The 15,863-nt window shown below is 35.1% G+C and overlaps 1 protein-coding gene across 3 annotated transcripts; it reads left to right on the forward strand.

The window, feature by feature from the left end:
• The first annotated feature begins 5,515 nt into the window (after positions 1 to 5,515).
• Positions 5,516 to 15,351, forward strand: ML1 (MEI2-like protein 1). 3 transcript variants are annotated; one of them, XM_059585201.2, is made up of 15 exons: positions 5,516 to 5,992; positions 6,587 to 6,759; positions 6,878 to 6,923; positions 8,109 to 8,453; positions 9,064 to 9,494; positions 9,591 to 9,749; positions 9,916 to 10,032; positions 10,113 to 10,264; positions 10,569 to 10,651; positions 10,746 to 11,171; positions 12,791 to 13,439; positions 13,960 to 14,044; positions 14,131 to 14,199; positions 14,336 to 14,515; positions 14,657 to 15,351. In XM_059585201.2, exons 2-15 carry the CDS (start codon positions 6,682 to 6,684, stop codon positions 14,807 to 14,809), a joined length of 2,973 nt encoding a protein of 990 aa, XP_059441184.1. In that variant the 5' UTR covers positions 5,516 to 5,992; positions 6,587 to 6,681; the 3' UTR covers positions 14,810 to 15,351. The 3 variants fall into 3 exon arrangements, with proteins under 3 accessions (XP_059441184.1, XP_059441185.1, XP_059441186.1); XM_059585202.2 differs by having other exon boundaries at positions 10,113 to 10,261; XM_059585203.2 differs by having other exon boundaries at positions 8,112 to 8,453.
• Positions 15,352 to 15,863: the final 512 nt, after the last annotated feature.

A 15,863-nucleotide genomic window follows, 5' to 3' on the forward strand; every position in this document is an offset into this window, starting at 1 on the left:
CGGTGTACAGGGAATTCCATGATCCACTATCACGTGGCCTTGGTACACACAATTCTAGTTCTACTATTCGGTTGGATATTAACTCATGTAGGTGAGCTAGCAACGTCACATTCTGTGGGGTTCATCCATCGACTATTTCCTTCCCATCCCAATTTTCAATAATTTGTTTCGTATTTGTCGGAAGAAAATGAGAGGTGAATCACCAGTGCATTATTTGAATTCAATAACTTATGTTAAATTATAAATTATTTTAAAAATAAGTTTAATAATTTAATTTATGTTCCAACAATTTCAATGATAAGTACACGACATTGAATTAAAGCACTTCCCCCTTATCAAAATTATGCAACGGTTGGTCCAAAAAAAGTTTTTTTTAAAAAAAAAACTGCCTTCCTCCAGTCCAGTCCTCCTCCTTTGAAAATGAACCTCTTCGACCCATGCTTCGAATAATAAACCACCCACTTCAAGCGGACACGTGGCCGAACTTTATGGTGCCACCGTGCCAAGAAAACTTGTCCCTCCGCCATAAATAATGCCCATTCGCCTGTCACTCTCATGCATACAACAGCTGTAGATCTAACGGCCACGATCCCACTCTTTCCACGTGAATTTTTTTTTTTTTTTTTTTAGTATCTTTAACTGCGCTCTCAACTCTCTCTCTCTCTCTCTCTCTCTCTCTCTCTTTCGCTTTCACAACTACCGTCCGATTCGCCGGAAATTTGCAAGAAGCTGCAACGCGCAACCTCCAGCCGTATGTAGCCGAAAAATTACAAAACCTTTTCTTTGCTGAGTTGCTTCCAAGTTACAAGTAAAAATGTACCTAAAGTCACGCCCACTTTAATTTGTGTATGGCGGCAGTTTTTTTTTTTTTTTTAAGCAATATGTTTGACTTTTTGCAATAAATAATCACTCACATAAACTCAATTAATATTAGACTATTAGCCGTCAAACAATTACTCAATTGGTCTTTAAAGGGCTTACAGTATTTGCCTATTATTAAGGTCTGTTTGGATTTGTAATTTCAAAATATGGGACTTTAATTAAAACATGTAATTTGAAAACACTTTTTTTTTTTTAAAAAAAAAAACATTGTTAAGCATTTTGTAAAATCGCAGTTTAACTTTTAAAATTTTACATTTTAAAAAACTCATCCCTTGTCTACAATTTGAAAACACCATTTTTTTTAATAGGTTTTTAAATCACAAATTTTAAAAAACGTACTCACAAATAACACATTTTATGTGATTTGATTTAAAATTATACTTTTTGTCTACAAAATTGCAAAGCCAAACACATTTCTTTCTTTTATTTTGGATGGTGACATTAATAGAAGAAGCACGTATACCAGAAATGACCTAAACAATGTATGAAAATTCAGAAAGCTTGTGCTTTGAAAAGTAAGGCCAATCTTCTTTAAATGGCCAAATTTTGGTTCCAGCCAGAAAGTAGGGATAAGAATATGCCTTCTTACGGGTGACGTGTCCTCTCTCGTATGAATGATTAGATTAGATTTATTTTGTCGTGTACACCATTGTCACATGGATCATTAAGCATATGCTCTCTACCCGTGGGGCCCATGCACATCCAGCTATTTTATGTAGCTTATGAAATCAAGTGTAACCACGTCGCATCCTTATTTTTATTCAACTTAAAACACTTATTTAACTTATCCTCCCATTAGTGGCTCTTTTAAAATTTCCCATTACGAGGATTTAATGATCGATCAAAACCTTGTATGGATTTGTTGTTACTGTGCACAACAATAATGAATATATGGAATTGAAATGAGAGAAATTAAGAAAGAGGAAACACAAATTTACGTAGTTTGACAATGTACCTACGTCCACAAGAAATTTTACTATTCAATGATTTTGTGTTATAACATAACATATTTATAGGAAAACCTTAATTCTAAGTATTTTGCAAAACTCCAAAATACCCAGACATGACATATTGTATGGATTAAAAAGATATATATAATAGGTAGATATATATACTAGGCTAGAAATTCATTATTTTTTTTTTCTTTCTTTATAAGCTATTTTTATTTGGTATTTTGTTATTGTGCATCTTGTTATTCTACATGGGTTTGGTATCTCTTCAAATTATATACATGAATTTTCAGGAAATGAGATGGAGGATCCCAAGTCCCGAAGTCTACATGCCCGAACACCTTGTGACAAGAGGTCTCAATCTCTTATTCTCAATCCGAATTCCCTAAAATTTGAACAAAGAATTCCAAAATACCCAAATCCATAACATGTGCATTCTTAAGTACGTGACAACCCGATAGCATATGATCTTTATAGTGGAACATTCCTTGTCATAGCATAGCACCCTTGTTTGTTGGGCATTGGTTAGGAGGAGCCCAAATGTGCTTATAATATGAGAGAGTCATTTACCATCCTTGTTATAACATATCATTTTTATCTATCAGGTATTAGTTAGGAGAGGCTTAAATGTGTTCGTAATATAAAAAATTTGTAGCCGTTTTCTCAATACAAACCGGACTCGCAATGCAAGAAAATTTATACATAAATATTTGAACTCATGTCTTCCTCTCACCATATCATAAACTTTTTAATTCCTAAACCATTTATGTCGACGATACTATAGTTAGGGTTTGTTTTGGGGTGCATTTGAGGAGTTTAAAAGTGTGTTTAATACTTACAAAGTTCGTTTGAAGAAAAAAGTACCCGTTTAATAAAAAAAATTAAAACGGTTTTTAGGGATCAAAAAAACTTAAAAATGACTGAAACGCATTTTTAACAAAAAAACTTTAACATTAAGCGAAAAAAACATTTTTTAACTTAAAAATTTAATTTTCCAAACTCAAACTCAAACTCAAACATGCTTTTAATACAGAACAACAACTTCTTGATCAGTTGCGTTTTGTTAATCAAGTTAACTCATTGACCATTTGACATGAGAGGTACTGTTGAACTCCCCAAGTGGCGCGGATCTCTAATCATTTTATGATAATGATTGACACCGGAGTTTTGAACGGCGAGGATGGTAGGGGTAGCCCTTGGGTGCAAAAAACATAAAAGAATAAAACAAGCACGTGGATATTCCAAAATTATTTTATTTATTAAATTCAGGTTGTTTAACTTTAAAATAAGTTCACGAGTCCCGCTAAAAAAAAAAAAAAAACAAAGTCCGATGTCATAAAAGAATTAAAAACGAGAAAGTAAAAGTCGTTTTGATCTTTTTTTCCTTACAAACTTAGAAAAGGTTGTAGTATGTTGGGACACATAATATCATAGCTCTGAAGTTTCTGAAACAGCTTTTGAAAGCCAAACTAATGGCTTGAGGACACGTGTCGATGCTTTTGAGTGCAGCGAATAAATGCTTTTCCAACACCGTACGCAGTAGCGCTCGTATTCAAATTCACTGTTGAGAAAAGACTCGTCCTTCGTCGGCTCGGCTTACCGACTCATTCAAGCCCAATTCTATTGAACCATGTAAAAATGGAGTTTTCTCTCGTTGCTTTTTCTTTCTTAAAGAAATATTATTATTTACTTTCATTTTATATTATTTATCGAAATGTGTTTTCAATATTTTTTTATGTTAATTATTTAGAATAATAATATAAAATAAATGTAAAAGGGAAAATAATTGACTGACCAAGTGGCATCTTGGTACACATCTGATCTGAAACAGGTATTCTTAAATTAGTTCATTAATTAATTAATTAATTAAATCTATGCTTGAATTATAATTTATTCTTGGAGTAGACAAGAGGAAGGATCTTAACTTGTATTAAATGGAACATGTTATGTTGTTGTATATTTTGTTCACAAAACTCAAACCATTTCGTACACGACACTCACCTTGGATTGTTGGGAAGGATCGAAGGTTGCACTGCATTGCATACCATATTTGTACGAATACCTTAACCACTCCTTGGGAAAACCTTCTCCTCAAGCCATTACTACCATATTCACATTATGCAAATTGACATACAAATTAAAAGTGCTACTTTGACATTATGAGAATAGCTTCTATAGGGTCATCGTCTTTTTGTGTTTCAAATGAGAGATTGACACGTCAGCTTAATACAATTTAAGAAAACAAAACATATTTAAATTTACTAAAATTTAAAAAGTCTCATCCCACATATATAGATGCAATCTGGTGTATTTGTTTTAATAAAATTTATAATAAATTTTTAAAATTTTGTGACTTATTAAAAAAATTTGAAGGAGTTCTGCCATTTGTAAGACTATGGTGTCGCACCAATAATTTGTTATCGTATTGAATAATAAAAATAAAAAACAAACATAACATTCAATCTTGCACACTTTATTAAATTAAGTCATACAGAACATACTCATTTTCCAAATACTATAAAATCTAATATAAACAATGAAATGGTTGAATTTCATCTCACTCCTTATTCCAATCATACAACAATAAATTGATGCGTTAATGCAATAATTTATTAAACCAATGCTTACCTTTAAACAACTCATAAAACACGTAGCATGAAATTGAATTAAAAAGAAAAAAGAAAAAAAACACGGACTTCCAACCTTTTAAACTAGATACTTTAGATTTTATTTTTTATTTTTTATTTTTATTTTTTCCACCTTACAAAGAACTTGCTGTTAATTAGGAGAAATTTTAGGCTTAAAACAACATGAGAGGTGGATTTTTCCCCTCCCCCACGCTTATTTGAGATACCATCATGCAAATATTTTAAGATTAGAATTTTTTACAATTGAATGCTCGAATTAGCAATTTGATCGACCTCATATAAGAAAGCTGCATGACTTTTATGTCCTAAAAACATGCGTCATTGTATGAAACAGGTAGATCCGATAACACCGCTCCTATAAATTAAATAAATCTGCAGGTCATGACAGTGAAACTGTATGACTTTTATGTCCTAAAAACATGCGATATTGTCTGAAACAAGTGGATCCGATAACTCCACTCCTAGCATAAGAAAGCTACATGACTTTGATGTCCTAAAAACATGGGTCGAAAGAGGGGAATTCGATAACTCCACCCCTAAAAATTAGATTAACTCCGTGGCCGTAGCAGTGTTACTGTCGACTCACCAGCTAGCAGTAACCTGCTTTGTTTCCTTAAGAGCAGTAATATTTTTTGTTGCTTCAAAAAAGATTACCCAATTGGCAACGATTAGCTGGTATCTTAATGTTAGCTCATATTTTATTAGGGAAAAGTGATTGGGCAGAAAAGAATAACAGATGTAATTTGGTGGATTGTGATGCAATCGTGGGGTAACGAAGACATTATCGTACGCCTGCAGAATACATTACAATATATATATAAATAGAAGACCGAGTCGACCGAGCCGGAGAAGAGAAGAGAAGAGAAAGCGAGTCAAGAGTCGAGACAGATGAAAGGATAAGGCCCTGAAAAAAAGAAAAGAAAAAAAGAGTGTTTGGATTTTGGAGGAACGGGTTAGATTGATTTGGCTCTCGGAAGTACTAAGTAGTCCCAGACACACACGACCCCCGCGCCTATTTCTTTTGTCTTTTGTCTTTTGTCTTCTTTTTCGAACCCAACTAACATCTTCTCTCTCTCTCTCTAAAACTTTCTCTGTCTGTCTGTCTGTTTCTCATCTAAACGGACCGGCGAGCGAAATCTCGCCGGAATTTCGCCCCTACCTTGTCGGAATCTTCGGTTTTTTTTTTTTACACGACTCCGAAGTTCTCCGGCGGAGGAAATACTTTTACATAAAAATTGAGGTTTAAAACAGAGACAAAGAAAGGAAATAGTCTGTGTCTCTCTCTCTCTCTCTTTTCAAATTCTTCTTTCTGTTGCGGTGGTAAATGATAGCTTGCAAGCAATTGCCAGTGCAGGTTATAAGAAAAGCTGGTCTCAGATCTCTTTGTTTTCTCTCTCTCCCTCTATAGCTCCTTTACTTTCCCTCTGGTGATTTTTTCCAAGTTTAAGAGAGAAAATGAGAGTGACCGAAATTGGACATGGCAGTCAATGTTAGAGACTTCTGTGATATTAGGTGAAATTCTGCTCTTAATTTATTCTATCTGAGTTTTCTCGAAAGCAGGGTCGTATGCCTGATCTTCATATTTTGTTGTTGATATTCTCTCACTCCTTTTTTTTTTTTTTTTTTTTTCTTGTTAATCCTTGGAATTTGAGGTGAAGACATGAAATTCAGTTTTAAGTTTGATTGTGCAAAGGTTATTATTATTATTATTCTTATTATTGTTTTTTTTGTTTTTTGTTTTTTGTTTTTTTTTTTAATGTGGGAAGAGTTGAGTGGTAGTTTTTGCTTAAAGTTTTAATTTTGCTCAACTTCTTTCTCCCCAACTTTTCTTGGAAACCAAACGAGGCTATTACGTTTGGTCGTTGGTAGGTAAGCAAGAGGTTTTCGGTCTCTTTCCAATTGTCCTATTTTCATTTTTTTTTTTAATAATAAAAGCCCCTAATAAATTCCCTCTCTTTGTTTTTTCCACCTTTCCCTCCCTTCATTTCTCAAATCATTCCCAATTTTGATGGGTGATTCGTGTTTGTGCCAAATTTATTTGATTCTGCTTTTATAGTCTCATGAAATAACATCTGTGGAGTAACTAACCCTTGAATTGTTTTTCAGATGAAGAGCCATCCGGCCTAGACACAGTGGGCAACTGAGAATCTTTGGAGTTTTTCTTTCTCTTGTGAACGTTTGTGGTTTGTGAAGGTTTCGGTATGCCATTTGAAGTAATGGATCATCGGGGCGTGTCTGCCTCTCCTCACTTCTTTGAAGAAGTTTCTTTTCCTTCTGAGGTATTTCCTCTGAATATGCCACTATTTTTTTTTTCCCAAATATGCTGCAATCATCTTCTCTTTCACCTATTTGTACATTTTTTTTTTCTCTAACTTGTTGCCAACTTGTACTGGGCAGAGAGAAGTTGGATATCAGAAACCCAAAGGCATGCTTCATCACCGAGGTGTGAACCATTCAATCATCTATATATTACCAGTCAGGGCAATCCCTTGAAATTCATGCGTGAATGCAGATGCACACAATTAACAAATTACCATAAATAGTTGCTATTATTGAGTGAATGAGTTAGAACATTAACCCAGAAACTAGCATGTTCCATTGATTCTCGCATTGATTCAGTTGGTATACCACAAAATCACAAATTTAAACTGAAAGTTCTTTGCAGTTTAATGAAAAGTTGGGAGTTTTGCTCAAAATCACAAATTTAAACTGAGAGTTCTTTGCAGTTTATTGAAAAGTTGGGAGTTTTGCAGACTCGTGAGGTAATCTTTGTTGTAAGCAATTACAAGGTCAATAAAGCCTATCGAATGAATGCAAGAACTTGATCCATCATGTGGAAATAAATGTGCTGCATTGCCATGCATCTGTAAATTGACCGACTGTTTTTATTTTCTTGAGCACCTTGTCTGCTCCAAGCCTTGAGTTGGCCATTTGGCCTCTTAATGAAAACTTTAAAAGTGCGTTTTCCTCAATGAAAGATGATCTTTTCATATTATTATAGTCTTCCTTATTGGGAGATGATCTTTTCTCATACACTAATATTATGTTAATTTGCTTAACAAAGGTAACTTGGACTTCTTTCTGAGAATTTCTAATTGCATCTACAATGCTTTATAAAATACGTCTAAGCAAATTCATTGTGTAATATTTCTTGAGCAACAATTTTTTTACAAGATCTGCATTTGGGGAGTTCTATGGTCAATGGCTCAGTTGCATATATGTCCCAATATATTAGTATTTTGATTCGAGATTAGTGACTATTAATTTTAGTTTTAGATGCCATACAAATCTAGAGTTTATGCATCTGTTAACGGTTGTCAGAATAAGCCGTCTTTGTTAATTCTTCTTTTTTCTTTTACTCTTGTCTGTATTTTTGATCTAGTCCCTTTTTATTGATCCGCATTTCATTGTGGTGTAGTTGTGATGAGAGTTGTGTTGGAAGAGTTTAGCTGGCAGCTTGGTATCTGATTAGAGCTCATGGTTGTGTGCATCTATATCGTGGTTCAATTGATATCTTGTTGCTTTTTTAGTTTAGAGTGATTAAATAATCAACTGAAAGTTGCTCAATGCTTCCCGAGCAAAGTTTTGAGCACGCTGGTGCTCCTCTTACTGTTGTGTATTTGTTCAGCAGGAACTAACGGAATGGTACCAATGCCTGGAAACATGTTGGATGCTTCATCACACCTGGAAAAACTTTTGCCTATTGGCGCACACTCTGTGGATTGTTTGAAACTGCCACAGTCAAATCTCCTCAGAGACCACATGGAAAAGTTTTGTGTTGGTGGGGAAGAAGGCATTGCTGGTTTGTCCAATGCTTCACGGAAATCTATGCATCACCATATGGAATCATGGCCAAACGTGTCCACGCAGCCGCCTTCTCTGAGTTTGGATGGAAAGAGGACTGTTATTAATGGCAGCAAACGTGAAAGTATTCTGTTTTCAAGCTCATTGTCTGAAATATTTAGTAGAAAGTGTAAGGTTTCTTTTCATGTTTATTATATGCGATTCATACTTTGAATCTGGGTAATAATGCCTTTTTGTGTTTTTTTTTTGTGTGTTTTTTTTTCCCCCACTAAAGTTTGGTACTTAAATAGGCATAACACCATAGCTTCATTAATTGTTGGTTTAATTATTCTATTTTTTCATTGTGAACATATACGTAAAAGTTGTAAAAAACTTAAGTGTTATCATGAGATATTTTTTTGATGAATGAAAAAAAAGAGAACACAAGAAAAAAAGAATATGAGGAGTTTTGTAAGCAATATGTTGATGAAGATCGAAGAGATCTCACAACTGGTTAGTTGACCTTTGTCATAAGAAATTTTGCTATAAGTTCCGCATTTTACTTGTTTTATCTTATCTTATGAGAAAGTTGCCGTTTTTTCATAAACTGGGTTCAAAATCTTTCTGAAACTTCATTGGACCATATGATTTTGCATGTTTTTTAAGTTCTACTATTTTTTTTTTTTTTTTTTTTTTTTTTTAAAATAATTTTTAAGCCAATGACTGCTTTTGCATTAGCTTGGTATAATGGGTATATTCCTTTGTGCATTTTCTGTTAATGTGCATACTACTATATGCAGTGGGATTTTTCGGAAATGAGGTTTCATCTCATCAGCCTGCTAATGGTGTTGCTTCTCACCATGATGAAGAACCATTTGAATCTCTTGAAGAAATTGAGGCCAAAACAATTGGAAATCTCCTTCCTGATGAAGATGATCTGTTTTCTGGTATGATTGATGAACTTGGAAGCAATGCTCATGTCAATAGTGGTGATGACTTTGAAGATTATGATCTGTTCAGCAGTGGGGGAGGCATGGAATTAGAAGGGGATGATCATATAGGTGTGGGGCAAAGAAATCCTAATTATATCAGGGGACTTTCCAATGGCCAGGGTGGTTCTATTGGCTCAGTTGTTGGGGAACACCCTTATGGTGAATACCCATCTAGAACACTTTTTGTAAGAAATATCAATAGCAATGTTGAAGACTCTGAGCTAAAGGCTTTATTTGAGGTGCGTATTACTACTTTTTCCTTTCAGTGTTTGATTAGGACTTCATGCAACTGAGTCACAGCAAGTTCAATTGACAACTGTGTTTTGTTCTGTCAGCGACATGGAGACATTCGAACACTCTATACAGCCTGCAAGCATCGTGGGTTTGTTATGATTTCTTATTATGACATAAGGGCAGCCCAAAATGCAAAGAAAGCGCTACAAAATAAGCCATTGAAGCGTAGGAAACTTGACATACATTATTCAATACCAAAGGTATGGTGATGACTTATCTGCCACTTCTGGTGTGTGCTTCATGCTTTTTTGGTGGTTATAAACACTTCACACCTTGTCATTGATGCGATCATCATTATTTTTCTACTTCCTTTTGTTTGTTACAATTATCTGATACTCTGTTGCTTGATATTTGTTGATGCTTTAGGTCAATCCTTCAGAGGGAGATATTAACCAGGGTACCCTGGTGGTATACAACCTTGATTCTTCTGTTTCAGATGATGAGCTTCGCCAAATTTTTGGCTTTTATGGAGAAGTCAAAGAAGTAATTCATTGTTGCCTCCTTCATTCACTTTTATAAAGGGTAGTAGAATATTTATATCATCTACATTTTGTGTTTTGCAGATCTTTGATACTCCACATAAGTGTCACCCCAAATTCATTGAGTTTTATGATGTTCGAGCTGCAGAAGCTGCTCTTCGTGCCTTGAATAAGAGTGAAATTGCTGGGAAACAGATCAAGATTGAACCAAGCCATCCAGGAATTGCAAGATGGTGGTACTTTCTATACGCACTCAGTCCCTCTTATTTCTCAATAGCCATCATTAAACTGATATTAATTTCTGAGGGGGATGGAGATCCTGTATCTGTTTCCCCTCTTTTGTGGGCTTGATCTTAGCAAAAGCTAAGTCCAGTTTTTGTGTTATATTATGGATTTGCTCCAATGTGATTTTCCTACTGTGTTGTTTTATAAGTTTGTGACTGGTGAATGGAGGGATAATATTTTTCTGGATCGTCTTGATCTGTTGTTACCGCATATTTCCTGTGATAGTATATATATGAACTAAAATTCTTCTTGCAGTTTGGCGGAACAGTCTGAGCAGGAGCAAGACGGACTTAATCTTTGTCCCAGCTCTTGTGACAATTTATCATCTGGACGCATGGGTATGATTTCTGCCTTCAAAGATTTTATGCATCAGTTAGGGTCTTCTTAAAACACACATACTTTTTCTTGCCCTCACTCAGTTTCTTTTTACAGCAACCGGTTCTCCTGGGCTTATCGCATCTAACTGTGTGGATAATGGATCTATCAATGGTTTTCATTCTGCATCCCGATCACCTGTGAGTTCATTTATTGAAAATGCATTCCCTCATAGGAGTTCAAGCGTCCCGAACAACTTGCCTTCTCCGGTTGGAGTGGCATCCATTGGAAAACAATTTGGCCTTTGTGAGTCCAACCATTCTCTGAATGAAATGAAGTTTGCTAACCAATCCATTCCTGGTTTCCATCCTCACTCCTTCCCGGAGTATCATGATAGTTTAGCCAATGCTATTCCATGCAATTCTTCAAGCAATATTCCTGATATGGCTGTCAACCACGGTCCTAGAATGACAGAAGGAATTGACAGTAGACAAATTCGCAGAGCAAATTCGAACATTCACCCGGTGGAACTCAATGGAGGAGGTAAGCTGATTATATTGCCTTTAGTCTGGTTGAAGTATTTACTTTTGCTGCATATTTTAGATTTTGGTATCTGGTTGACTACTGTTAGGATAGTGATGGGGAGTCATCAGACATATTTCTGAAGTGAAAATTTATGAGTCCTGTGGGAATGTAGGCACGAAACAAATTACAATATATAGGTTTTCCACACTACAAGATGTTTTTGATGCATCCTATATAAGAAATTAATAAGTCGAATACATGCATTAGACATGTCCTCGTCAAATTATCTTTGTATGTGTTGTAGTTTGCATGAACGGTTAAGAGAAAAGGTGGAGGCTTGTTATTGTTTCGTAGCCTATCTCACATGTCTTATTATATAGGTTTTGAAAAATATAACAATGGCCAAAATACCCACAAAACCTAATAACTCTTCTAACAGTATGCAACTATTTTAGATTACCTTGTGAATCATTCAGATTAAATTTAATAAATTGACAGCGAGTCTTAAGATTACATTTCTTCTTTGCTTGATTTTGGGTGGTTTGAAGCTTGGTCTAAATTGACAACGAGTCTTAAGATTACATTTCTTCTTTGCTTGATTTTGGGTGGTTTGAAGCTTGGTCTGATAGGTCATCATGGATTACTCTTGTGGTTCGCATTACATTTGGAAAGTAATTAGTAATCTTCTGGTTTCATTTCTTGTTAGTCCATAAGGGCTTTTGTCAAACATGCCCAATATGGATTTGCTTTTGTAGCCTCATAATTGTGATTAGCTCTTATAGATTTCTATTTCTATATTAAAGTTAGTAATGCCAATTAGAATAACTTAGTGGTGTCCTCTTATTGTTGCTGTTTACCTCGAAGTGCTTGTATCTAGCAATTGGCAACTGGACTGCTTGAATTTGACTGTTGCAGAACTCCACTCCCAGTCATCTTAAATCTGATCTTTCTAGGCTTTTTTTGTTATATTCTTTAATTTTCTTTACTATCACCAAAAGCATCCCGATATAATTAGAATAGTGAGATTTTTATTGAAATAGATGAAGGAAGTGTTACTTTGTCATGTTTCCTAAATTTAGTGCTTTGCTTTTACATATTTTGTTACTATCTAAGAGTTTCCAGAAGATCTATAACTTCTGGTTTTGAAAATAGCATGCTTCCTTAGTTCTCTTTTGCTTAATTAAATTAGAAAAAGCTCCTGACACTATTATTTGTTTATTTTAACCAAAAAAAAAAAAAAAAAAAAAACTTATATGAGAAACATGTTTTAATGTGGTTCAGCATTTTGTCTGTGTCGACAGTTGAGATGTGAATTCAGTATAGTAGTAGACTAATTATGTAGAGAATGCATGATAAAGGCTTGCAATGTCTGATATCTGAAACAAAGCCTTGTTAATTTTGCTTGCTGTTATTGTCATCTCTTCCTAGCCTAACATCATGTTAGCACTCTTTGGTGTAAGTCATGATTTGCAACAACGAAATTTAACCTGTAGTGAGTTCTAAATCCTTACAAACTAAAGTCAGATTTTTATTTAGTTTTCTTAACACTTTGGATATAGGTTGGTTGTGATAACTGCCTTTTAAATTTATTATTTATCCTTTTGGTGGTTGGGTATTGACAAAATGTATCTCTCTAGTTTTTGGTTCTTCTGGAAATGGGAGCTGTCCCCTTCATGGGCAGCACTACACGTGGAACAACTCCAACGCATATCAGCAACATCATTCTAATCCCTTGATTTGGGGGAATTCACCATCATTTGTCAATGCTCTTCCTGCTCATCGCCTTCCACAAATGCCTGGATTTCCTAGAGGATCGCATCAATTGCTGAATACGCCACCTATGCATCACCACGTTGGATCAGCTCCGACTGTAAATCCCTCCCTCTGGGACAAGCGACATGCCTATTTAGGGGAGTCTCCTGAAGTTTCTAGTTTTCGCTTGGGTTCTCTTGGGAGTGTGGGGTTTCCTCATAGTTCCCTATTGCATCCCATAGAAATTTCTTCTCGTAGTACCTTTTCTCATGTTGGTGGAAATTGCTCAGACGTGTTGACAAGTGCTGGGCAACACTCTCCCCAGCAGATGTGCCATATTTTCCCTGAGAGGATCCCAATGATTTCAATGCCTACATCTTTTGATTCTCCTAGTGAACGCGTGAGAAACCTTTCTCACCGTAGAAATGAAGTGAATTATCATTCTGATAAGAAACAGTATGAACTTGATGTTGACCGCATATTGCGTGGGGACGACAGCCGAACTACACTGATGATAAAGAACATTCCCAACAAGTATGTGAATGATCCTCAAAAATATGTTGACATCTTGCTTATTACTTTTATCTTCTATCTTTTAATTAATCTCACATCATTTTCTTCTGGTGAACCTTTCCTTTGCTTGAACAACATTGTTAATTTATCTTGATGTTTTTGTAGTGTGATTTATGTAGTCCATAAACACTCTATTAAAGCATCTGTACTACCTGTTTGGCATTTTATGATTCCATCCCATATTGGCCCCTTATATTTTGGTGGTCGTATATCATTATATATATACACAGATTTTCATATTTCTTTGGATGCTTTGGCAAAGGGTATGTTTGTTAATGTGTTTTGGAGGGTGTTTTTTGTTTTTTGTTTGAAAAAGTGTTTTTATGTGACATAAATATGAAAACAGTTTTGAGTGTATTGTGTTTTTGATTGTTTGTTAATATTTTTGTTTTAAGAACAAAAAACAATTAAAGTTTAGCAAACGAACCAAAAGTTCTCTCTTTGTTCTTCATTCTTTTGGTGGACTTAATTTTTTTTACAGGTATACTTCTAAGATGCTTCTCGCTGCAATAGACGAGCACTGTCGAGGAACCTATGATTTTATCTATTTGCCAATTGACTTCAAGGTAAGTAAATTTGTTGGTTCATCAACTTTTTTTAGGTGATAAACCTCGCTTATGTCCCTTATCAAATTTACCAATGCTTTTAACAGAACAAATGCAATGTGGGCTATGCGTTCATCAATATGATTGATCCTCGTCAGATTATTCCATTCCATCAGGTTTGATTTATGAGTGATTTGACTGTATTTTGTGCTCTACGTATATGCTCAGAATGATTTGTCAACAATGTGTTTGCATATGATTCTATTAGTTATTGGCAAGAGCATATAGGATTGAAAATCACATCTTTTGCAGGCATTCAATGGCAAAAAATGGGAGAAGTTTAATAGTGAAAAGGTGGCATCCCTTGCATATGCTCGGATTCAAGGAAAGTCTGCTCTTATCGCCCATTTCCAAAATTCAAGCTTGATGAATGAGGATAAACGTTGCCGCCCTATTCTCTTTCATACCGATGGTCCAAATGCGGGCGATCCGGTAGGATATCATGATTGTCCACCTTTATTTCATGGGGTTTTCTTTTCTTTTCTTTTCTTTTTTTTTTTTTTTTTTTTTTTTTTTGTGTGTGTGGTTATTTTGCTTCATGACCAACCCTGACCTAATTTCTTGCATCTGCAGGAGCCCTTCCCCATGGGTTCGAATATTCGATCAAGACCAGGCAGGCCTCGAACTAGCAGCAATGAGGAAAACCAGAACCAAGGGAGCCTTTCAACTTCTGCAAATAGAGAGGAATATTCCAATGGATCGGATTCTTCAAAGGAGTCTGATTGAGAAAAAGCCGATCTGTTCGAGGCACTAACTTTAGAACCTTGTATTGGAGTACAAAATCACTTTAACCCCAATTCTTATATCAGGCCTGTTCTGACAACTTCTGGCTGTAGAGAAGCACTTGTGCAAGATTTTGGAAACCAGAGCACATAACCAGACCCAAGTGACTTACTTCATAAGTTTCTTTGTTTTACTAATTTTTTCACATTGGGGCCTCATAGAGAATCGCTTAGCAGAGGCTCCAAATTTTGGCTAGTTTTGACTTTTGAGTGACCATTTTTACTATGGACATAAGTTCCCAAGGGATGTTGCCCACTTTTATGTGCAGTTCGTGGGGGCGCTTGGCTGTTTTCTTCTTTTTTTTTTTCAATTATTTATGTTGATATTTCTAAATTAATCTCCATTTTGTTTTCTTTAATTATTGTGTTTTCGGGTCTAGGCCGGGTGTGATTGCTCAAGGAGAGTATGTGCAAAAAACATATTTGATTATTGTCATTATTGAAGTTTTGAACTGCTACTATGAATGAATATTCTCTCTTCTTCCAGTTTATCTTCTGCCTTTCAATTTGTCTGTTTGCTAGTTCAGTACATTGTTGGATTAACTGTTCCATTACTTGCAAAAATCTGGAATCTGAAAGCTGTAATATGTACAGAAGTAGGGTTGACGGTTCGTGTTTGCATGTGAGATTCGGATTGTGTCGAATCAAGACACGGGAATAACATTATACATATATGTCAATTATAATCTGACTAATTTAATTAAACATGTTAGATTTATTTACTTTTAACTTCCCTAATTTTACGTTGGCTTCACGGACTGTGTGAAAAATTGTTAGCTTATGTGTCATGTGTCGGGTTTGGATCGTGTCGAGACATAAGTATAAGATTATAAATTAAATCTAACATGAACTACTGAATTAAATGTCAGACTTTTCAATTATAATTTGTTAATTTTGTGTTGAGTTTATGTAGACTTAAATAGCTTAAATAGAAGATTATGAAGACTCGAGGATGACAGCCAAAGTTTAGCTAGAATATAGAAAATTCCTTCGTTAAA

The sequence above is a fragment of the Corylus avellana genome, chromosome 3 (genome assembly GCF_965113065.1).
Source record: "Corylus avellana chromosome 3, dhCorAvel1.hap1.2, whole genome shotgun sequence".
Lineage (NCBI taxonomy): Eukaryota > Viridiplantae > Streptophyta > Magnoliopsida > Fagales > Betulaceae > Corylus > Corylus avellana.